A 25026-nucleotide genomic window follows, 5' to 3' on the forward strand; every position below is an offset into this window, starting at 1 on the left:
AGTATAAACGAGGAGGGTTTCAGCAGCATCACCTCATCAAGGTTCATTCCCTTAAGCTATTACTCGTTCAGTTATACAGGTAGAGCAGCAGAGAAAAAAACTAGGTAATTGTTAATGCATCTTCTGATTTCATGATTGAAAGTACACAAGACTAACTTATTTGTAGTTCTTAAATACAAATGGAGAGGGAAATCCAAATGATCCCCTCTGTGGATCATGAGTTAGTTTCATTAAGTCTTTCACAAACAGCACTGAATATGGACGTGGGGTGGGGAGGAGGCATGCTACAGTAAGCACTTTTAAGATAGTTATTCACACTGTAGAGATCCTGGTTAGCTAGTTAATAATTAAGTCTTCAAGTATTATAAATCCTCCAATAAAGTTAGTCGAACATTTCTTTGTATCTATATATGGAATGAAAAGAGTTGCCAGTAAAAAATAATGCCAACACTTCAGCATTACTTTACAAAAGCTGGTTTTCAGTCTCGATACCATCCTTTTCTTACACCAAAAAACTTCCAGGCATGCCCCACCTGCTTAAAACTGTAAAGAGTGGCAGAAAAATGGTCCATATGACTCAAAACGTGACCAGCTAAGGAAATGACTACCTTATAGTCATCTCCTTACAAAGGAAAACAGCAAGGAAAGATAATTAATTGCACAGAAACAAGTAGGAAGCAAATGATGACTGAGAAGTAACTGTGAAGTTGTCAAGTTTTTCAAGCATTCTGTAAGGGTAACTTATTTTTAGCACTTGTAAGTGGTAAAAATAGAGCAGTTTAACAAAATGTCATCAAACTTGTCTGGCCTTTGCAAGCTGAGATTCAGCTAGGGAACTATACAGTTGTCTCGATGTCATCTACAATACATATTTGAAAAGTGCTAATCCGACAAAGGAAGAACAGCTGTCACCTAAGAATGAGAAGCCATTCATTCTTTATGCTGCCACTTAAGTTAGAAATTAAGTGGAGGTAGAAATTTCTAATTTGCAATGACTGTCTTTAATACCCCATTGTTTAGCAGGAATCATCCCAGTTACTAATTTTAACATTAATAAATAGAAAAAACACCATACTTTTCTCCCTGATTTGCCCTCATATTCAGAGACTCCAGGAAACCTGAAGGCAGCTCCTCCAAATCAAGACTTTCAGGTTTTGAGGCAATGAACTGCAAACATCCATGACTGGTACTTTTGTAAGGCCCTTTCTGGATACAGTGTTTCTGTAACTTAAAGTTTGACATTACATACACATAAACAAACAAAAAACAACAACAGGCCAATGCCAACTTAAACTACCTTTAACTTCTCCAGGTTTACCAAAGACTAAATTCCAGGGCTCCATAATGACTTCATTTGACAAAATCAGATAAAAGGGTTCTTTACATACATTTGCCAATTAGACATCTGTTGAAATTGCCACTATTCTCCATTCAGAATATTCAAAGAGCTAATCTTTTTTTCCTTTCTACCAGTGAATGTTCCCTGAAGAACTATAATAGGCATCACATGAAGATAAATGCTGAGGGTAATCACTACTGAAAAGAATCCATAAATACTGTCATCTATCTATCTATACATATAAATATATAAAGATAATAGAGAACAAGCAAAGGGGGACACTGTCTTTTAATAAATTTTGGAATTAAAAAGTCACTTAATAAAACTGCAGTTGTATCACATGAAAAAGTTTACATGCAGGTCATTTATCTCTGATTTTTTTTCCCGTAGAAAATGAAAACCTTTGTTAAAACCCACAAAGTTGTCTCCTACGGCCAGTTTGGGTATATTCCGAAGGGGCTGCATGAAGTCAGCTTAAGCTAATCAAGCAACCCTTGGGTATGAAAGAAATTTCAACTAATAACAATTAATATATATATATATATTTATAATCCCAGGTCCTCAAAGGAAATGGTCATAGATTTTGAACAAAGTTTTGAATCATCATGAAAGAGCCCAATTTTAGCATCTGCTAGGAGATGCAATGGTGAAACTGGCATTAAAACCTAACAGAAATGAGTTACTTTAGAAGCTATACATTTTTTTTTCCCTACTGAAAAACCCATGATTTTGTAGATTTATTACTCCTATTTATATTTATGACTCAGTAATACCATGCATTTAGCAAACTGGCTTAAGTTCTGCATCTACTTAGGTCTATTGAATTTTTGTATGAAAATAGCACATGGCCATGAAGCAGAAAACAGCATCATGTGTGCGTGCCACCTTTTTCTTCCTCCACATACGTGCACAGCACTTCAGGGTGACAGTGAGGAGAACTATGTAAAAATATCCAACTCAAAGCCATTAATCTCTCCAGTGCAATGGATCCTGAAAGAAATCCGTTATCCCAAATCCATGGGATTATCCAAAGTTTCTCCAACTTCTTACAAAAGACAAACTCAATGCAATTTGGTTAGAATGCCAGTTTCTTCAAGAAACTGATATTTCAGATAAAAATAGCAAGATCCTCTTAAAATGAAACTTCAACTGCTTTTTCACCACTCAATCATTTTATGAAGAAAAAAGGCATTGTTACAATGGCTCAAAATCGTTCCTTTAGTTATAAGTAGAATTGGTCAACAGGTTGATTGCATGTTCTAGCTAGCAAAGGTCTTTCCCACATCTTCTTTCCCTTTGTATTTCCTCTTGCCATGTGTGAAGGGTATATATCTGTACTTTATCATATGCTGTAAAGAAAAAAAAAACAATTTTTAGGGGCAAGAAACTTAGATAATGTTTACAAACATGTTTCATAATATGCAAAATAAATTACAAAGTCCTCTATGCAAACAGTTCTTCAGTATTGTAATAGCAAATCATGAACCAATTTACATTTAAATAATGCCATGAGCTCAGTCTTCTAAATATAAAATTTGGTTCTAGCCAACGACATATACAGTACAGTGAAGTTTACTGATTAGGGGATTGCAGAAAACTGGATATAATATAAAGATATTAATTTCCTACCCTTCACTTTACAACTTTGAGTACTGGTACTTAGTCAAAATCCTGCGTGTCTGGAAAAAAATTGCTTCTCCTTTTAAAATCCCAACAAATTTTAAGTAGTTTCTTAAAAATGTGTCTGAATGATTTGCCTATGTTTTTCTTCCCCGTCTCTCCATCCACTTGGCTTGAGCAAACTTGTCACAATACCCCTTTTACTCCAACAGAGACCCTAAAAGACTTCTTCTTTAAAAGCAGCCATAGGTAACTGAAGAAAGGAAGTGAATCAGACATTTTGAGACATCCTGTATAAAAAACTGACTGAAATTTAAGACCAGAACTGTTTGGAAGTAAGTATCAAATGTTGTATATGTAGTGTATGAAGCTTTTTCCAAGTATTTTTGTTTCTTGCTATCCATATTTGCTCAAACTTGCAAATATACAACTAATGCTCATGCATAAGGCGTTCAAGTGAAAGAAATATACACATGTAATAATTGTAATGTGCTTAAGCAGATGGATGGATAGTTTGTTACAATACTATACATTTTGACATCAAGTGCTACTATCTGTTCTTGGCAAGTTACCTTGATTTGCCTCTTCATAGTGATACAAAACAGCATAATGAAGTACATCACGAGGATTGGCCAAAAAACTGGAACGTTGAAAGCCTCAAAGAACGTACATGCCATAGCAACCAGGATGCCTTTAGTGGCAGAGTGCCTTAAAAATAACGTTAACAATTAATCCTTCAACCCCAGTCACCGTTAATTTGATGCAGATACTTAAACATTTCAGAAACAAAGTTTACAGAGATAGATCCACTCACCAGAATTTAAACTCTGGGAGCCTTCTAATGAAAGGCCGAAATTCTTCATTTTGCCTTGTAGGTAAGGAAGGACCATCATCTGAAGAAAACATAAAAATGAAAAAAAAAAAAGAAAAAAAAAAGATCAACCTCCCTCACAGACTTTTTTTAATCTTTAAAAAAAGAACTTTCATTGTATGCAAAGATCCCACTGCAGCTTCTGCGTTAATATAACAGGGTTCATTTCCCATAAGAGAAAGATAAAAATCAGTGCAAGGTCATTTGAGTCATTATAGGGAGAATTTAAGCAACATAAAACTTCTGTATACATACATAACACTTAAATAATATGAAATATATTCAAACCTCAAAAAGAAAAACATTTTAAAGACAAACCTTTTAACAACTCCTAATATCTAGTAGTATAAAGTTTTTGTAAGCTCAAAAATGCAACGGTCAGGCTGAAATTACACATATTAAACATTACTCGGTCAGACAAAATGAGCTGGCAGTTTGACTAAGTTCAGAATTATTGCGGAATGAACTGTTCATCATACCTGAATCTTCCATTAAAGAGGGGTCTACCTTTGGCGACAAGAAAGCTATGAAGAGATTTAGATGGTAGATTCCCAAGGCATATGTCACAATGTACCAACCCTGAAGAAAAGAGGAAAAAAGAACTAAGATTAAAGAATTACTGAAAACTACTTTCAGATACTGATTTTTCAAGATGAAACTGTTTTTTCTTCCTCTTCCCAAAGAAGCACTTTTCTATATCCTCACATTCACATGAAATGTGAAGTTATATAGAAGATATAGAAATGAGTTTTCTATATTTGTCTAAAAAAGACAATATTCTCACTGCATAAAATAAACATTCAGACTCTAGGAATAGATGAAATCACCTTTATGAATCTACCCTGTGAGAGTTCTTGGCCTGTCTTTTAATTAAGATGTTTTCTGATATTTGTATACTGACAGCTAACATATATAACAGTTTTCATTAAAAGCTACTTAAATATTAACTAAACTTGCTGGAAGACAAACAAACAAAGATGAAAAATCTATCACCCTTTGTAAGCTAAACAATTTCTAAGTTTTATAACAGTAATCCTAATATAGTAATTAATACAAGCCTTAAAATATGAGTAGTGCAGATCTCTGATGTATTAATGGATTTAATTAAAACTTTTCTCAAGCGTCTGGTTTCTACGTTCAAGATGTAGATATCATAAAAGCAGCATAAAAGAAGTAAACAGCATAAAAGCAACAATTTTTAAAATAATCTCTGCAGGCTTCCATCACTTAAATGTTCCTATTACTACCATCTGTATGGTTTTCACATTCAATTTGTAATCTTCAGTTTTCAGGAATAATAATTCTCAAGCTCTTAACTGAATCGGAGATTGGCATGAAATAGAGGCATCTGATTAGTGGAGAAATAGTTTGCTGATGGCCTGCAGTGACAGAAGTGCCGAACAAGCAGTTCTTTATGGTTTGCATGACAGAAGGTAACCACTGGCTCCTGAACGAGCTACACAGCTTTAAAAATAAAACCTTAATTGCAAAAGAGTTTTCAGAATTTTATTATGTAATTTCATCAGAATTACTGGAGTGTTTCTGCCTTCTGCTACCATCAAATTCTTAAGCATTCACAAGCTCTTCAGTCTGAGGCTGCAAGTTTAACACCAGCAAGACAAGGTGTCACTTCAGACTATCTAATTTAGTGTGTTTTAATGATACAGTAATTCCAAAGTAGTATACTTTATAAATACTCTTAACACAATAAATAGAACAGTAATGATACCTACTCCTATCTGAGCAGTAAATCCAGTTTCCCTACCTGCAGTAAATAAACTCTAATCATGTAGATAAAACTCAGACCCAAAGTTACAATCCATCGCACTGCAGTATATGGAGTAGACTTGTCTAACCACGATTGATAAATCTAGGAAAAAATACAAAGTATACATCAGTAAAATACATCATGAGCAACGAATAGTGTATATTACAGAGTAGCATTAGAAATTGCAAGCATTTGTAAAGACACTTTGGGAAGGAGAAAAACATGAAGCATTATTCTTCTTTATTATAAACATGCTTATGAGCATTTGAAAATACAAGTTCGCTGTTTCCACAAAAGCCAAAAAAACAAAACAACGAAAAAAACCAACAACTCCTAATGCTTGGGACATCATAAGGAGACTTAGGTCCTCAGCATTTCATTGTTTATTTTCCTTAAGTTTACTTTCCTTAAGACCATTCTAGCAGGGAATCTAAGGTAACTCCTCATTGTTGAGGACAGCAATGCATTATCGCTGTGCAGTGTCACCCCCCCCAACATTCAGTATTCCATTAAGCTACATATTGTAATATCTCGTCTATTTCTAAAACATTTCAAAAGAAATCTGTACAAACTGTAGCATTTCAACAATTGATCCAAAAAGTAACGCGGTTAAGAAGTTGCATTGAGACTTTCTTCTGATGTAGTCACAGAAACCCTACAGAAAACCAACCTGTCCAAGTCTTGTGAAAAATCTATAGACCACAGAAGGCTTTCCATGAACAGACTCACCAATACTGTCCCCTTCTGACATGGTTGCTGTAGAAATAAAACACAACACACAGATTTTTGTTTTAAACGTTACCTAAGCTCAGTGAAACTTCACAGCACATTAACTGAACTAACAATTACTTATGACATTCTTTTGGATAACCCTGTTTGAAAAATTATTTTTACTGAAGTATTCTTACAGAGAGGGCATTTACTCCAAAAGAAATTAATTTCCAGAAGAAATTGTCAAAAAAGTAAAGAAAAGGATATTTTTACAAAGGCCAGAGAGGATCCAATCCATTTTAGGGAGGGGAAAAAAGTCCATACAGAAATGCAGGAATGAGCCTCGTTAGACATCTTCACCTTGGTAAGGCAGGAGCTGAGTTCTAACATCTAAGCATTGAGATATGTACTGCAGCACCACCCTCCTGTCACCTCAGAGTCTAAAGGCAAAGAACAAAACCAAAATAAATACATATTTTTAAAAGCTGCTTTGGATTTTCAAACATGAGTAACTAGACAGCGGTTTTTAACTTCAAACTGCACACCAGTGGTTAGAGACACAAAACTTCACCATAAGCACCTACATCATCAAAACACACCGGTTTACCTAAAGAATACGAGCAGCTTAGCAGACACAGAAAAGTTTTATGCGTAAGTAAAGTTGTAATCATAAAAGCCAGGGGCAGGATTCTGGATTTGGGTAAAAAAAAAAAAATACCTAGGGGATTATTTTTAAGTATGTGCTTCTGCTACCAATTTAAGATCTTGACCTTTCACTTCAGTTAAGCTCAACAAAGCTTTATCATTCACTTGAATATATAAAGCAAGCAAAATAAACTGGATCTTAAACAGAAACATTTTTGCCACATCATCAGAAGTAATCCCTGACATTACTTCCTGGAGTCCCCTTCTGTGGGTGGGACTACAACTCTGGGATAGCCGGAGTGCTTCACGTGACCATACAGATCTGTGAAACATTACTACGGAAAAAAAAAAATCAAGTAGAAACTCACACAGAACAGATATGGACACTTTCATTACAGGCAAAAAGGTAGTAATTATTATGCTCCCCATCCCCTGCACTGCAGAGGAAAGAAATTACTCAGCACTATGAGCTGAGCAGCACTTTGTGCTTTATTTGGGGTGGGTTTGAAACGTCCAGGAATATAAGGGCATAATAAAAAACATCCGATCAATTGATCAGACGACAATTCTCTAACGATGTCAAACATCAAACCGCTCATATTCCCACCGGTCATTTTACAGCTACGCACGCCCCAAATCTGTGCCAGCAGCAGACCTGACGTGCCAATCCTGCAAGCGTTAACCTACGCAAACCCAGTGACAGATTAGGTATGCGAGTCTACCCATGGCTTCCTGAGGGGGCAGACACTTTGCTTGGTGTAAAAAGTTGTAACACATTGGATTACATGTGCCGGCTTATCCTGCGGGCAGTTCTTCCCCAGCAGCCCAAGGAGCACAAGCAGCTAGTGCTGTGTCCCAGAAGAGCCCCCACTGGCTCAGTTTCAGCAGCACAGAGTAAAGCATCACATGACAGAGCTGAAGAATTTAACTTACTATTTCTCACCGCTTTACAATATTTACTTAAAGAAGACCTGTAATAAAACAAGAACCAAGGAGAGCGATCTTTGGCATTGGAGCTGGCTTACAGTTAAGGACCCAAGCCAGATCTCAGTGGTGTAGGGGCACAATTAAACCCAAACAATAGCAATTCCTCTTTCAGAATGTGGCACAAAACTTCACTGTTCGGCACAAGGAGCAGTGCCAACCCTCCGGCCAGACCAGCAATGCCAAGGATCAGAAAGACACGCAGAGATTAACACAAGAAACAAACGAACGGGTTGCTACAAGCAGGAAGCAGAACCGTACCCAAACTAAACTGTATCAAAAAGTTTTTCTCTGATGAGAAATACCGAGAGGGTGAACACAAGCTCTCCAACTATTACGTGTTTTCAACCGCAGTTATTATGGCAACATCATTACGAATGTCACTGCACCGTGGAGTTGTCAAAAATGCCATGACCTGGGGCCAGAAGTCATTTAACTCAGCTGGTGCAACGCTACCCTGAGAGCTGCCGGGTTCTCAGGGAAACCTCTGACCAGAACGCGGATTTCCTTAACGCAGAAATGAAGAAGGTGACTGGGAAAAGCAGCGCTGCAGTTTATACGAGTTCCCTCATCTCGTGAGGGAAGCTTCCTTGCCCAGCAGCGCCCGAGGTGACGGGCACGGAACGGGCCGGGAGACGGGCACCGGGCAGCGACCCTCGGCTCTGTCACCGCGGACCCGGCGCCCCGGACACCGCCGTAACCAAAGCAGCCGAACAACGGCCCCAAAAGAAACCAAGCGGGGAAAAAAAGGAAAAAAATAAAAGAGACAAGCGGTGCGGGGAGGGGCGGGGAGGGGCAGAGCGGGGCCGGGAGCGGCCCCGCCACCGGGAGCGGCCCGGCCCGGGGTGCGGCAACGGTCGCTGGGAGGGCGGAGCGGGCCCGGGGGCCCCAGGACCAGGACCAGGACCGGGCCCGGGCCCGGGCCCGGGCCCGGGGGCGTCGCTGGGGCTGCCCCCTGTGCTGCCCGTGCCCATGTCAGAGTCGCCGCCCCGCTCCCCTCCGCCCGTCCCCGCTACTCACCGGCGGCCGCGCCGGGCCCTGCCTTCCGCCCCCGCCCCCCGCCTCCGCCGCCGCAAGATGGCGGCAGGAGGGCAGCCGGCCCGCTTCCGCTTCCGGGACACGCCGGGAGGGGCGGGGCGGGGCTAGCTGCCAACCCGCCATTGGCGGCCACCGGGGGAAGGCGGGAGGACGCCGCGAGGGGCGGCGGCGCATGCGCAGATGGCGCGGGGAGGCCCGAGGGGCAGGCACGCCACGCCCTTCCCGCTGCCGAGCCAATGAGCGCTGGGCGGGTGGGGCTGGGGGCGGGGTCACGGAGCGGGCGGGAAGGCGGTGCCTGCGGGGCGTTGGGGGCGGTGGCACGTGACCACGCCCTGAGGGGCGCTGAGGGGCTCGCGCTTCCCGCCTTTCCCGCCCGCAGCGGGCTCCCGTCAGTCAGCGCCCTCAGAGCGTTTCGTAGTGAAACTCTGAAATGCATATCCCTGAGTAAAAGCAGTACTCCTGGGGCTCTTACTCTATGATTCTTACCACTTTTCTAAGGGCAGTTGCTTGGTTTTCCATCTGCTCCTTCTGTACAGCTGGAGGGGTTTCAGCCAGCCTCTCCTTCAGCACAGGGCATCCCGGCAGAGTATGAACAAGCTCAGCTCTCACCAGTACGTTCATTTTCCTCATTTTTAAAATATAGTGTCCTTTATAGTCTCTAAACCTGTTAGGCTATAACAACAGGAAGGCAAACCTAGCACCCCTTGCTTACATCTTTTTAAACAATGTAATAAATCAGCTGTAAAGCGAATGCAGGGGTGGAACTTGCAGACTGCTGTGGAAGTCAAATCCTTGGTTTCAAGAGTTTCTAAAATCTGACTCTAATCTGGGAGAGCCAGTAGGGAGAAGTTTGGTTTCATCAGTGGCGGGTTTCTGCCTTCGTATACTTTGTAAATCCCTTTGGGTGTCGATGTTTAGATGCTAAGATGTTGAGTAGGTGAGTCCAAAGCATGTGAAGGTGCTAACAACATGGTCTAAACTTAATAATATAAAGGAGAAAAATACGAGACAGTTCCAACACTTGTCAAAAACAGAGGTGGACATTTGTATGTGGAGAATGGTTGGAAATTGCAATTTTACAATATATTGTGATATTTTCTAGGCCGTGACCAGCTGTTCTCCAAGGATAGAAGTGACTGTGAGGGCAAGTTTCTCAGTGCAGAAATTACAGGGAACAGATTTCAATACAGGACATCAACACGTGAGCCTTTTTACTTGTTAAACATTATGTATCTTTTTATTAAATAGGTCTTTATCCCCTTAAATTTTAATGCATACCCAAAGCTGCCAAGCTGATTTATTCTACGCTGATGGTCTTTCATGACACTTGTTGAAAAGTCATGTTTTTCAGATTTTCTTGCTGGCTTCTCAACTTAGGCTGAATTCAATTACCTCAGAAAGTTAATCAAATGTATTAACGGTAGAAACCAGTCACACGTATCGTCAATTTTTGATAAGTCTCAGTCCTTCAAAGATGTATACAGATGCAGACATGCTCATATGAAGTGCTCCACAACACCAGGCCAAAGCTATCAAAGGATTTAAAGAACTTGAATAAACTATCTGTTATGGAGGGACATCTCCTGTATGACTTACCAAGAGAATATTTTAATTAATTCATCTCTCTCCTGGTATCCCGAGCAGAAAGAAGCAAACTCAAAGCTCTGTCCCATCAAGTTGCACCAAAATTTCCTGTTTCTGTTTATTCGTGTACAATAAGTTGGTGACTTCTCCATCTGCTTAATCTGGTCAACGATCTGTAGGGCCGACATAGAAAATAAAGGGTGACCACACAGAATATGTTGTATAATATAAATAAATTGGGTAAATACTTGAAAGAAAAATAGCTACTTGTCATTCTAAGATAACATATACATTAGGAAATTCAGAGTACAGTAATTCTAGTGCTAAGCAGTTATTTTTTCAGGCTTTAATGCAAAAGTTTTGGATGAGTACAAGCCATCAAAAAGCTGTTAAATACTTAATTTCATAGTCACCTTATTTTGTATGTTCCTTAACCATAAAAGATCATGGCACAAGCCTTTTCATAGAAGATCATTGGCAGTTTTGAAGACCAGAGAATTAAAGTTCATTAGCTTGAAAATACAGACTGAATAAGCACGTTTAGTCTTCATTAGACAGCATTAATAATATTAATAAAAATTTAAAAAGTAGTTGTTAATTACTTTTAGAGTGTCTTCTATTCATGGTCTATAAGTAAAATACTACTTACTGATGAACCTTATGTATTAAAAAAAAAAATCAGCATAAACCAAACAACAGGATAAGATGTGGTTTAGACAACTTTATATTAATTCAGTGAGGTGGTCTGAGGGCTGGGATTTAAGGACCAAGTATGATTGTAGCATGTAGATATCAATTACTGTATGGTAAGTCAAGCATAGGATTCTACCATTGCAATCAGCATCTGAGGATTTAGAAAAATAAATTCCAAGCTTCATTCTGAGAAATTCTCTGAAATTCTGAGAAACTAAATGATCAAATCTGTACTTGTCTTGAGAAATGCTTTTTTTTTTTAAATAAAACTTTAACATTGCCTTGCACCTCTCAACACCCCACACCTCACCTCCAAATTTCTGTTAAGTATACAATAAAACTTTGTAGTATATCCGGTAATCTAAACTTAATTATTGAATAGAGTTTTAAAATCTTTGTATATTATTCCATGTATGCATGAAAGTTTGGGATTAAAATCAATAGGACAAGCTAATAAATACTTCATAGATAACGACACAAATGTCATAAAAATAGGCAGGGACTCTGTGCATTTGATTGTTCTGTTATAACCTGTAAACTGATCAAGAGAAATGGTGCTGTTACAGCAGCCTCTCACTTCCTGAGACATTGAAGCCAGGGTAGTGATGTATGTATATTTCTGTGCGCATGTGTGCACACGCAGTTTTGTGCCACTGGGTGTCTCTCTAGCACCTGTTTTGAGACCGAATTCGTTAATTCTTCAGGCTTACACTTGTTTAGAAGCTGGTCTGTCTCTAGTGTTGTAAGCATAAAGAACTAGGTTTAACTTTACACTGGATGCATACTTAAAAGTGACGAGATACTTTGGTTTAGAAAAGAAAAGCCTTTGAAAATCCCTGACAAAAGTATCTTGTTGATTTATTTCATGTTTAATTATTCAGAAAACAAGCTTAAAGGAAGCCATTTAATACAAGTACTCACTCAATACATGCTGCTTTCAAATGATTAATTAAACATAAAACAATAAAAACATAAATACTTTTTCTTAGATAAAATAATAGGTTAGTGTTCTTTTTTAACCTGTTGCTGTAGAATTACAAAAGAGCTAACCAGCCTTGTGGAAAGGTTCTAGTAGACCTTCTCGTCACCTCGACCTTCACATGGACAAAGTAGCCAAGGCTTTCTGAAAATGGGATTTTTTTCAGCATGCTGATTCTAGAGCAATTCCCATAAGTGGTGTTAGTGTATTATGCTCCTTTCTGCACAGAACTCTAGGATCTTAGCTGTCTTCTATGGCACTGTCATTCTCTGACAACATTTTTAGTATGCCTGATCACTGCTTTCATTTTAGATAAGAATACTAACAACAATATATTTTAGAATAGTAATCATGAACGTAACGGATATAAAGTTGTCGATACTGCTTGTTTTCTCTGTTAGCAGCTAGTTTTGGTACAGTAGATGCACCTAGCAGAATCTAGCACCTGCTTTAATGATCTGTTGATGAACAAATGAGAAAAGCTCAGATTGGTTAGCCATTGGATTTGCATACTCCGTATTTATTAAATTTACACCAGTATGTTCCTGACAGGTAGATGCGGTACTAGGCCAGTATTCACTGAATTCTAACAAAGATCAAGGCACAGTTCCAACAAAATACGAGTCTACAAAATATGGAAGAAAACAGGAAATATGTGAAAACTAATTAGGGAAGTAATGCCCGGGCAGCATGGGGGACGCAAACCCAGTCATACTGAAGTAATTTCTTGGAGCAAAAAGAACATGGACAAATGTTTCAAGCTTTAGGATATTTTAGTATTGTTTCTGCTGAGGTATAGAATATATTTAGTAATGGCATGTGTGTTGAATTTGTCCAATTTTCCTCTCAGTTTTACATAAAAATATCCCATTAGTTCAATCTTTTGCAAGTGATAAATTACTAATAAGTGGATGCTGTCAGTGAATTGCATATTGTCAAGATTCATGTTGATTCAATGTCCAGTAAACAAGCAGCAGTTATAGCTCTATCAGAACTGAGCCCAATAATAAAAATAACTCGGTTTTATTCACTGCTTAATCATTAAACTCATTTCATATTGAGGAAAAATATGAGATGCAAGGTAGAAACTGTAGCTGGACTCTAGGAAACCTATAACAAAGCCCATGAAAGCTGCTCACTTAAATAAATAAATAAATTGTCTGGTTTTAGTGTGTTTGTAGGTATGCTTACACAGACAGAGAAAATAAAAGTAAACAATGAAATGTTAAAGAAGGTTGCAGAGGTTAATGAAGTAAAAAGAAAAAACAACACTCGTTTTCCTCAAAAGTGTTTCCTTTCTACGATTTCTCATTTCTGGCTGCTGCATAAGTCCCAGTAAGCAGATGCTGTGTTCCATTCTGTCCCTGTTGCTGCTTCTTTGTGTGTTTTGGCTGTGTTTAGTTTGTCTTCTTTCCCAGAGGAAGGCCTGCTGTTTGATACACCTGTTAACAACACTAAACAGGTGGCTAGCCTTATGGGCTTTTTCACCTGCAGGCTTTTGGGTTTCTGGTCTGCCCTAGAATCCATTTGAGTTTTGTTACCTGTTTGGAAGTCATAGTTACAGTCATTGCGTGAATTATTTAAATGATTGGAATTTAAATTGATCAGAATTATACTTTATACTAGCAGATAGTATGTAATTTGAAGGTAAAATAAATCTCCATGCCCACATTTTCATTACAATTACAATATAACATGATATAAAAATATGAAGCTATTGCTGATGTAAAGACCAGGAATGAGTCTCCGCATTAGTAAACGACGAGCTCTATTTTAATTGTTTGTGGATAGGATGACTGGCTACTGCATCACTCATAGCTCGGCTAATTTTTAGGAGTTCCTGTGTCTTGGTATTGGCCTGGAAGTGTGCTCAACATGCTTCTGAATGTATAATCTGTGCACTTGTTTTTGAGTGTTTTTCTTAATGATCTTTAGCCAAAAGGTAGTTCTGATGCTTGGTAATAAGATGTGACAAGACAGTGGGAGGATGTAATTAGATGTAACTATTCATGTAAGAATAAAGACTAGTGATGCAAGAAAAACAAAACAAAACAAAAAAACCCACCTCACAATCTTACCCACAATCTTATGCCTGTAGTTTACCTAGATTTTGCTGTAATATACAGTTTAAACTAATATCAGCTGAGGCTGCACCCTATAATTTTTTATAAATCTAAGCATGTTCCAGTCATTACTTGAATCTGTTAAGTAATTGTAACATGTTATTTATGATCAGGACCATACAAATAAGATTGATAAATGGTTGAAGCCTGATATTGAAAATGATTGATAAAAGCCCAAATTAGATCACAGAGAAATCATATACTGTTAGAAGTGGGCAAGGTGAGTGTTAGAGGCAGGCAGATTGAGTTTGAAATAAAATTAATCGTAGTAAAACATGTAATAGCCACTAACTGAGAAATGGAAGTCACGCCAATAAACTAGAAATTGCTTCCTGAAATAACAAGTGGTAGGAATCCATTTCCAAAACCTTTTCTCTGTTCATAAACAGATGTCTTTGAACAATTTGCCCTGCCATACAGTGCTGGGCGTAACTAACATTATTAGTGCTTTTAATTCCTGAAAAATAGTGAAATTCGTATCCATCAAAGCTAGTTATTACAGCTAGTGTTTGAAAATCTCGCTTAGTAATAGACTACCACAAGTGAAGCTGACAGTGAATTTCTAAAATTTACTGTTTAGCTATTTTCTAAGAACTAGTTGTTCCAAAGTCGTAACCACGATGAAGAAATTCCCAACATCTCTGTTTTTTAACACAGAATGAGTCAAACTAACGTGTTTAAGAAGGCTGTCGCAGAAATGAGTTAATATGACCCTGTAAAACTATTGCTGTTGATATACTACATTCTTATTTATTACCCATAATATTTAAATGTGGTTTAAATAAATTCCATATTTCTTTTGAGTCTAGAAACAATTCACAATTATGCTGTGCATATACTGGAATAAATTGCTTACCACTGAGTCTTAGGATGGGAGGATTTCTTTGTTTGATACCTAACTGATAATAAACAACTTTGCCTTCATCATTTATTATTTTTCAAGAACTTCTTTGTCTGTTTTGTTCTCAATCAGTGGATTGTAGTGCATTTGTCCAGTCCATTGTATGTCTTTGAATCAGACAATACAGGGCCTTACTAAAACTCAAAGGCTTTTGTTTTGTTTAAAGCAGAATTTCCTGTTGTAGGTTTTTGTGTGTATGTGTTGTTGTTTTTTTTTTTTCCTAACAATAAAATCCACAGCATAATACAGCCCATCACTGGAACCTTTTTCTCCATTTTCTGCTCTCCTCTGTTTGTGTACTAACTGGTAGCTCTTTTTCTGGAGGCCTCTATGTCACTCTGGTTGTTCACGCCTTTGTTTCTCTGCATAAATGTGTGATGTATAGATAGAGCTTATGTGGACGTCAGCATTTCCAAACCTTGCATGTGTTGCATTGCTAAGCAACTTTTAGCAACACTTATCTCTCGTCCTTATGCCATCTGGAAAAAAAGGATTAGACAAGGAAATGTGCCAGAGAGAGACAAAGGCAAATCTAAGTAAGAGCTGGCTTAATTACTTAAGAGAATGAGTGACATTAATAGTAGGCAATCATCAGAATTGATTGAAAGTGAGCACAATGCCTTTACAGGTAGGGATAAGGAGCTGTTGAGAAAGGTAGCATATTTTATTCCCCTGCTGCCTTTTCCTTCCCCAGAGAAAGCAGCACACAGCTGAATCCTACTGCATGTTTATGTACGGTGATGCAAGATGAAAGCCCATATGATTTTAGTATCTCATTTTATACAATTCCAGTTACAGTGCGGGTTTTGACTCCTTTTTCCAGTTGCCTGCATTCAGGAGCGTGACTAGCTGACTGCTCTTTGGAAGGTCTCTTCCAATAGACAGAGAAGATTGTGAAAATGCCAATGGAGCTTGACACTTCCGTACATTAGAGCTACCAACAGTGCAGCTGCTGTTGGGATAACTGCTGAAGATAGCATCATGTGGTTTAAATAGTGGTGGAAAGAGTAGACCAAAGCAAATAGTAACAGAAGCGTATTTCCAAAGAACTTCTTTATCCGTGATTTTATCTTCTAGCTTAAGTCTATAAATGCAGAGGGTGTAAACAAAGTGTTGGAATTTTAGCCACTAACTGGAATTTAAACTGAGTTCATGCAAGTTTTAGAATTATAGTAGCACTTTGTTTTGTACGTCTGCTATGATCACACAAGTAGAAATCCAACCTAATAGAAGGAGCTCTTTAGATTTTAAATATCCTTGTTCTATAGTTCCTTATTTGCTTTAACATTGAAAGAATTGTTGTCTGATAGCTAAACAGGATTAGTGCCACATAGACTAAGTGTCATTTATTACTGAGATTTCTACTTCCTGGACCTGGACCCTTGACTGTACTTTCACCATTTTCTGTTGGGACCACTGACTGCTATTAGTTAACATCAGTGAAACTGTGGCTGTGAATTGGTCATCTCAACATTACAGTGTTGGGTAGGAAGGGATCCACTGGATAAACATGTTCATCGTGATGTTGTACTAGACTACATGATGACGTCCAAACGTAAGGTTGCTAGAAACCTTAATTTGGTCAGACCTTAGCTGTTTTAGTATTTGGCTTTGCAGCCTTAGGAATCTTTAAACTTATATTTTACATGAAGCATGAATCTTGGGTCAAATGCAGACCAGATTTAAATCACAGAAACTTTTCGGAATTATTTGGTATACTTTTTCACCTTCACAATCTTTAAAAGCAAAAATAATGCATGATTCTGCATGTGACAAAGCAGTTATTCATTCTTGCTGTGTAAATTAATGCCATGTAATATATGAACTGAAGGACCTCACATAATAGTATCCCACAGTAACAAACCTTGGGCAAGAAATGTTTGATTCTCCCCCCTATCCCTTTTAGAGGAGTGCCACATAATCCTTGGTAGTTGTGTGGTCTCCCATTCAACTTTTCACAAAAATGTTGGAAGGGTATATAAAGAGCCTTGAGGACCACCCACTTTGCTATTGAAAATCTGCTGAAATAATCCCTTCTTTATAATGTAGCTGTGTTGTAGTCAAAATTTAAAATCTGTGTGTATTTCTGTTTAAAGGGGCAGTGGAGAAATGACGTATTCAATGTATAGGGCACTATAATTCATTGTTCCAGTGACATCTGTGATAGACTGTGGATCAATGGCTGCCCTGCTGGTAAGTACATTCATTATGCTCTCCAGTTATTAACAAGACTTTGACATAATGCTTTGGTTGTCCTTCTTTTGATTCATATGATCTGACTATAGTGTTTAGTATCCTCTGAGTATTCCTTCTAGAATGCATAGTTCTTTGGAGCAAGGGGAATAGCTGTTTAAGCAAGACCCTTGCTGAAGGGAGGGAACTGTTCATTCAAATTAAATGCAGAACGACAGTGAGGTATCAAATGTTTTTGTAATTTTTTTATTGTTGTGATGAGGGATCTTGTGGATTTTTCATTTTAAGGTGAATTATTTTGGAATTTAAAAGTTGGAAAGATAGAAAAAAACACAACTTTGTATGTGCATGCATGGTAGGTGTGTGTGCAAGAGTAGTCCCAGTTTAAATTGTCATTGGAAATATAAAGAATTGCTCAGTAGGTTATAATTTGTTAATTGCAGAACAGAAATTAATCTTTTCATAAAGCAAAGATATGAACTTGACGGCTCACTAGAGGTCCTTTCCAATCCAATTGACTTCTGCATGAGGGTACTATACACAGAAGACAGACACACAGACACAGAAGTAGTTACACCTTCAGTGCAGCTGAAGGTACTCAGATCACATCCGAGGATATGATCTGAAAAACTTGAAATACAGCGTATATGTATGTCTCCTCCATGTCAAGCAGCAACACGTATGGAGTACAGCTCTGAAGAACAGAACTGTGCAGTGGCCTACCTAAAAATACTTGTATGTCAAAATCTTTACTCGTCAGAGGCTAGCACCCTAAAAATGAAGTATTTCAAGAAAAAAACAGAAGAATATCATGAATCTCATTTATTTCTATCTTTAATATTAAATATACTTGTAATTCTAAATTCATATTTTCAGAACATGAAACAAAAATGTTTATTTTTAGAAGCATTTCCTATAAGTGAGTAAGTTTTGGTAGGTTTCTTAGGAGTCTCACAGTAAAGTACTTCTTTAATCCAGTCAAAGTTGGTAGTAATCAAAATTCATAGCTATGTTCAAACCATATAAAATGTTGTGATGGTCTGTTTCATGATTAGTTAGCAGATGTTAACTTTAACAGGCCTTTTTTCTGGCACTGTAAGCTGAACAATAAGGAATTGAATAGATCTTGAAGAAATCTCTACACAATCATGGAAGTATTCTCTTCAGATTACTATAAGGATACATTTGAAGAGAGAAAATTTGTTCCACTCCTGTTCATTGGGTAGTTAGAAGACAATTTTCCCTTTTCTCAGCAATGCAATCATTTACATTCTGTATTAAGAAAGCATGGTATTCCTGTTTATCTTTAAAACTTAATTGTTTTTTTAACCTATTTAAAGTGCATTTATGTGGAAGTCAAGGTTATTCGCAGTATTTCAGTTTAAAATAAATGTCTAGATAAGTATTCCAAGCAGAATGAGAGTTCGGCTTTTCAAAAACAAAAAGGGAAAGATTATTTACAATGCAGTATCTGGAACAGTAAAAAAAAGGCTGTTTTTTTCCTGACAATTTGAGTAGAAAAGTGATGAAACTTTCTTCATGAAAAGGAATGAATGTATATGTTCTTTTCATCCTTCTGGGAAGACAAGTCAGCTTTCATGTTGTGATTGCCCAAGCCAAATACAGATGATATTGTTTGCACTTTGCAAGACATTCACCATCACAAGGACTGGATATTCTGGACAGCAATTCACCTGTATGTGTTTGCTAGCTTTCTGTTGGAATTTTTCAACAAATTTTTGTACCAAAACTTCCAGTGATTTTTATCTATATAAGTGAACTTTTTAGTTGTTGAGCTGCTTTGATATTACTTTACCTTGAACATATGATTGCTTTCAATCTCAAAGTAGTTATATTTTTAAGATAATGGATTAGTTGACTACTCAACATTTTAGTTAACTGAAAAATGACAAAGTATCTTTGCATAGCATTAAAATAACTTGAGAGTGTAGGAAATTGCCTTTGTAACACAAACAGGTGGTTCTTAAGCGATTTTTTTTAAGCACAGTGTTGTATTTCTAATAAATAAAAACAAATTCATGACAACATATTCCACTTTGTAAGGGAAAGCTACCTCTCCTAGTGTTTCTTTTCAGTTATTTTTAATCAGGTAAAACATACTGCTGTGCAGTAAGGTCAAGAGAGTTCAAGCAATAATTCCTATAGTCTCAATTCATTTACCAAGTATTAAATGGGGCCTAAAAGTGGAAATGCACTGGAGTCAAGATTTTTTTTTTTACCCTTCAATTTATGCTCAGAAGTGTTGCTGTTAATTCACATACTTCCAGCAACAACTTTGGCAGGTAAAGTTGGTACCATAAATAGAACAGTTACAGTATCTTAAACTGTGGGAACACTAGCTTCAGGAAAAAAGGAACAAACAAACAAAAGAAAAACACAGAAAAAAATAAATAAATAAAACAGGTACTCAGACAGATAGGCTTTTATCTCCATGTAAAAGCCATTTTACATTGATAACAAACATGTAAGCGGGACCCCACTTCTCTTATTACCTGAATGGTACTTAAGGATACATTTTTATGGTGCTGGCATTTTGAAGAATTAGGCTTTATGTTTGAATATTTTAATTGAAATTTTAAGTCTTCTGTTGAGGTCTTGTCCAGAGTGATTTTTTCATAAGATAGTGTTGACTTTACAGGTGTTTGTGGCAGCCATAGAGTGGGACTCTTCAGAATTAACTAATTGTCATTGATTGCAACAGATGGATTTGTGTTTGGGCAGGTACATTAGAAGGGCTGGTACTAAAAGGAAGTTAGATGAAGTAAGGTAGATGGGGTAGAAAGGGTGGGAAAAAATGCCTGGGAAACTGGAAGGAGGAAGGGAAGGAAGAAAAAAAATGAAGAATGCCTGAAGAGCTATTGAAAGATTCTTTTTTTCTAGTCTTTTTTTTTTAATGATTTTTCTGATTCTGCTTATCTTTGCTTTTGGAGAGAAATGTTGGCTGACTCTCAAGGCCTCAGGAATAACTTCTGATGAGTAAATTATGATATCCTTGAGGCTTTCAAGTGTCACAGTACATTGTATGGATGTAATAATGCAGTGATGGAAAATCAGCCAGTCTTGTCCAGTATTGATGAACTGTCAGTGAAATAGTTTCAAAAGGATTAGTTGTTTAATAATAGCATCTGTGTAACTGTCATTCAAGTATGGATGTTTTTCCATATTTCAGATAGGTAATGAGATCCACACCCGTGAAACTCGTATTAGATGCAATTTCACTGGAAGGTCTCTTTAGTCACTATTTAGTAATGTATATCATGCACTGTAAAAGTTTGTTTCTATTTGTTTCATGATGTTGGCCAAGCAAATAAGCTTTGTGAAGCTCTGGTTTTTTCTTTCTACTAGCAATGTATTTTTACAACATTTTTCTTTCAGTATTACTTTCAGAGGCACTCTTCAGACAGGATAATAATGACCGCTTAAAGTAGCGTTAGATATTAGCTGATGTGGTGAGAGATTCTTTTATAGGCATTTATACACTGAAACTTGCACAGAAGTGGGAGGGTAAGCTTAATTTCCTCAGAGCATGCAGTAGAGTCAGGCTAAGCCTTCGTGTTTTCAGATGTAGTTGGATTTATATGTAGTTGGGAGCTGTTTTATACCTGCCAAGGCAGGGTGCCTGGGAAAAATGTCCTGCTTTCTGGCCACTATTTCTTCATCTAAGAAGCCTTTTTTAGACTATTTGACAAAAATGAATGTGTAACTTAATTCAGGAACAGCATCAGATGACACACAGGCTGTCATATGTTAGTTTAAAAAAAATAAAAAAAAAATAGTTACCATAACAACTGACTCACCGATTGTATTTCTGAGAGAAAATATCATAATCGAAAATGTAATAGGTCAGTCACATGCATCTTAGTAGTGTTTTCAGTGAAAATGCATGTAGAAAAAGAAACATTTTTTCATGGACAATAAGATTTATTTTCTTATTCAGGTAAGGTTTTGATAACAAAAATAAAATCATGCTTCTGGGATAATTATGACCCTTATTAGAAGCAGAAGCAAGTAGGTCTATTTAAAGTCAACAAGAACTCTGAATATTTAATTTCTAGTAATTTTAGATAGTCTTCTGTCTGGACAGCTGACCAGACAGTATTTGTGTTAAAAAATGGAGTAGCAACACTATCAGGAGCCTTTTTTTGCCTTACTTATTTTTTTTAATCTCAAAGACTCAGAACAATCTATTTTTCATTCACTGTTGAGAGCCTGATTCTGTTCATGCTTGAAGTCAATAGAAGTTCTACCTTTGACAATTGTTTTTGCATGATCAAGCCTTAACATGATTCATTTTATATTTTGTCAGCTTCTCTGAGTTAACTTCAAAGCCCACTTCCCCCATCCGTGTTCCCTCCTTCTTCACTGAAGCCCTAAGTGCTAAAACTCTTGACATGATCAATAGAGGTAGCCTGAGGATTGTCAAAGACTTCTTTGAAGACTTGTTATTAATTTCCACTACAGACAAATATTCTGCTGAAAAAAGCTTTTGACTCTACCCACTGTTTCCTGTGGGCACTGATAAATAAAGAATTTCTGAGAAACTAGATTATTATAAATCTGGTATTTCATATGTCCCGTTGGGTGGACAGCAAGGGGAAACTGCAGGTATAATTAGGTTTCTCCTCTATTTTATTGTTTAATTTTATTATCTGACCTGTTTCAACTAGCAATTTCTACTTTTTAGCCTATGGATATTTATTGTCATTTTGATCATTTTATCTGGAATTTCATGTGAACCTGTCACTGAAATAGTATATTTCAAAAGTTAACAGCTTGACTTTTCCATGTGATATGGAAAAAGAACTATTGGGTTTTAGATTCGCATAAATTAGTCATCTAGGGAAAGAAGTTTATCATCCATATATAAATACAGTATCTAAACTGTCTACAACAACTTTATTTTCTGAGCAGTTTCTCTTTTCTCTTAAAGTTTTGAAAAGGCAGTTAATTGGGTACAAGAATGAGTATTCGTTTGAGCCCACAGTTACACATTTCATTGATGTGCAGCCCTTTTTGGGAATCCCTGCTTCCCATCCCAGCACCACAAGGCAGACAAGGGATACCACATAATCCCATGGCCAGAGCACGGTGTCTTATAACTATCTGTAGTATCTTGAGATCCGTTGTACTCGCTGGAACAAAATGGCTGTGTAAGAGGTTGCTGTTCATCTCAAGATTTTGAAGTGACACCAGTAAGTGGAATGCAACATCTGTGTTTTCCACTGCAGTTTCTTTTAATATTACTAAAAAGGATACTGTTCAGATTTATAAGTCCACAAATTGACTTAATATTTTAAAAGTAAAGGGCCTAATTTGCATTCTAAATATCCATCTACATACATTTTAAACTCTACTACTCAATAATGAAAAGATTATTGTAATGGAATTAAAAAAAAAAAAAAGTTGAATGTTTCCTCAGCTGCCTCTGTAGCAGCTGGAACAAAATATTACTAGTGCTTATCCCAGATCTTTGTTGTATTGCCAGGGTTTTATGTGAACAGTTAAAAAAAAAAAAAAATCTTTGGCGTCAGAAGCACTGTTATAGCTACCTACAGAAATTACACTGTTAGTTTGAGTCTTTATTTGTTGTATGTGCACGATAATCTTGACAAATTTGAGGCATAATCTATGTGAAAACTGCAAAAAATAAATTTAATAACACTGGAGGTAAAAGTGTGCATACCTTGCATGTTTGACAAGAACAGGTATAAGGGTCCACTGACTTTGCTGTGGTCTTCTGCACAACTGTATATAATCTGAACCAACTTCCCTGTGCTTCACACAGGTCTGTCTTTAATATCATCCTTTTTAGGTATGTGTTTGTCTGCTTTCTTTTCTCACTTCTCATGGACCTTTCACTCTGCTGGAAAAATGTGTTATTTCCAGATGTCAAAACAATTACTGTACATATCCCTAAAATAGGAATAGACATAAAAACCACCACCACCATCTATAATTATTTTTTGGCTTTGAGGAGAGAGACCAACAAGACCAGCAAGTGAAACTTGCTTTATTGACACATGTCCTAATAGATGGAGAATGGGGAGAAACGAATACTGGGACCTTCAGTTGGCTGCTACCTTGGCAGAAAAAAATCAATTCAAAAAAGCAAAGCCATGGTCTTCTAAACTCTTATTTAAATGCCTGTGAAACTTTACAAAAAAAAAAATAAGTTTTCTAGGATTCAATAATTTCAAGTCTACGATAATTCATGTGAATGTGGATTTATATGATCAGGTTTCATAGATTGTCCTTTGGCAGGTAGAACTTAAGTTTCTGTTGGTGCTCTTTCAGTGCAGCTGTGAGACATGTCTCACTGAATATTTTAGTCACAGAATTGCACCATAAGGTGGGCTGCAACACTTCCTGGTATTAAGCAGTTCTTTACCCAGGGATTTTAGTCTTTAAGGTGCGAGTTCCATTGCAGTCAAGCTCAGCTGCATTGGCTCCTTGATCTCAGTTCAGCAAAGACTTTCATAAACCATCTAAAGTGTTTTAAAAGAGTTTTAAGCATATTTTTATACATTTTGTGTTGGCTTGTGTGGATGAATAATCTCAAGATTTTATCTTATTCAAGGTTTATATTGCAAAGAATATTTTTTTTTAAGTTAAGGTGGAGTACACTTTCTTTTATTTCCATAGGGAGAACAATGAAGAAGAGTATAAACCATTTATAGAGGAAGGTGTAGCCTAGCTGGAGGTAAGATACTAAGGAGAACAGCTGTTAAGTGATTTTGCATATTGTACCTTTAAATACTTCTACCTATTTCTTCTTTTATTGGTGGAGATGGTGGTTGATTGTTTCAAGCATTTTATATACGAAGAAGGTAAACAGAAACAGAAACCCTTGTCTTTTACTTGATTGAATTAAATGTGTTCCATTCAGTCATACATCTTGCATCTTTTTAAACTTCTTTACAAATGCATTGTGAGCCTTTTGCAGTGTAGTACGTTTTCTTAAGCTTGTATTTACAGTGAATTAAAACCTTTGATAAAAATGTCTTTGCAAACAATTTATTCTGTTTTGTCTGAACTTTTGAAACAATTATCAATGATTGCTTATGGCAAATGAAATGAGCTGGATATATGCATTCACACCCATAACCTTTTGGTAGCACTGAAGAACCAGTGCATGCAGTAGTTGAAGGGAAGCATTCTGCAAGAACGCAGAAGAGCTTAAGGCTCAGTGCATGTTAACATCCCCAGTAACTCCTGAAAACTATTCAGTGATCACTATGGAGTAGTCCCAACTATATATTCTCCAGACATTTTTTTTCACTGGTGAAAATGTCTGGGTAATGACAGGTCCTGAACTGAGAGGGCAAACACTTCTTTCCCACTATCCTTATATCTCCCCCACAACACACACACTTTTTTTTTCCCCTTAAGGATTTTGCAGTTAGGAGGTCCTTTTTCAACTAGGCTTTTCTCAGTCTTAATATTCATTAAAAACAGGTATGTTTTAATATTAAGAAATCTGTATAGCAGGCAAGCAGCCTGTCCAAAACGAAGACAAATTGAAAGGAAGTCCTCTTCGTACAGAATCTGTTCAGGGA

At 37.2% G+C, this 25026-nt stretch overlaps 2 protein-coding genes across 8 annotated transcripts in view; one reads left to right on the forward strand and one right to left on the reverse strand.

The window, feature by feature from the left end:
- Positions 1-1284: 1284 nt before the first annotated feature.
- On the reverse strand, positions 1285-9102 carry RER1 (retention in endoplasmic reticulum sorting receptor 1). Of its 7 annotated transcripts, none has more exons than XM_083802486.1 (8): positions 8959-9102; positions 6583-6749; positions 6328-6354; positions 5596-5700; positions 4310-4409; positions 3774-3852; positions 3532-3667; positions 1285-2688 (listed from the first exon to the last, which is right to left on the reverse strand). In XM_083802486.1, exons 2-8 carry the CDS (start codon positions 6697-6699, stop codon positions 2599-2601), a joined length of 654 nt encoding a protein of 217 aa, XP_083658612.1. In that variant the 5' UTR covers positions 6700-6749; positions 8959-9102; the 3' UTR covers positions 1285-2598. The 7 variants fall into 7 exon arrangements, with proteins under 7 accessions (XP_083658612.1, XP_083658618.1, XP_083658614.1 ...); XM_083802492.1 differs by having other exon boundaries at positions 6670-6749; positions 8959-9100; XM_083802488.1 differs by having other exon boundaries at positions 6634-6749; positions 8959-9100.
- A 110-nt stretch (positions 9103-9212) lies between these two features.
- Positions 9213-25026, forward strand: part of LOC310882940 (uncharacterized protein) — a gene marked incomplete at its 5' end in the record, with an annotated part of 146725 nt that continues 130911 nt past the window's right edge. Inside the window, 3 exon segments of the mRNA XM_083802429.1 lie at positions 9213-9390; positions 9475-9587; positions 10079-10177. Coding sequence (XP_083658555.1) covers positions 9213-9390; positions 9475-9587; positions 10079-10177 — 390 coding nt within the window.

This window comes from Anser anser (assembly GCF_964211835.1).
Source record: "Anser anser genome assembly, chromosome: 17".
Classification (NCBI taxonomy): domain Eukaryota; kingdom Metazoa; phylum Chordata; class Aves; order Anseriformes; family Anatidae; genus Anser; species Anser anser.

Coding starts and splice junctions, on each gene's coding strand:
- RER1 (XM_083802486.1), bottom strand. CDS start 6,699: ATGTTAGAACTCAGCTCCTGCCTTACCAAGGTGAAGATGTCTAACGAG. Junction 3,668..3,773: donor CTCCCAGAGTTTAAATTCTG/GTGAGTGGATCT, acceptor GTTATTTTTAAG/GCACTCTGCCACTAAAGGCA. Junction 2,689..3,531: donor CTATGAAGAGGCAAATCAAG/GTAACTTGCCAA, acceptor TTTTCTTTACAG/CATATGATAAAGTACAGATA.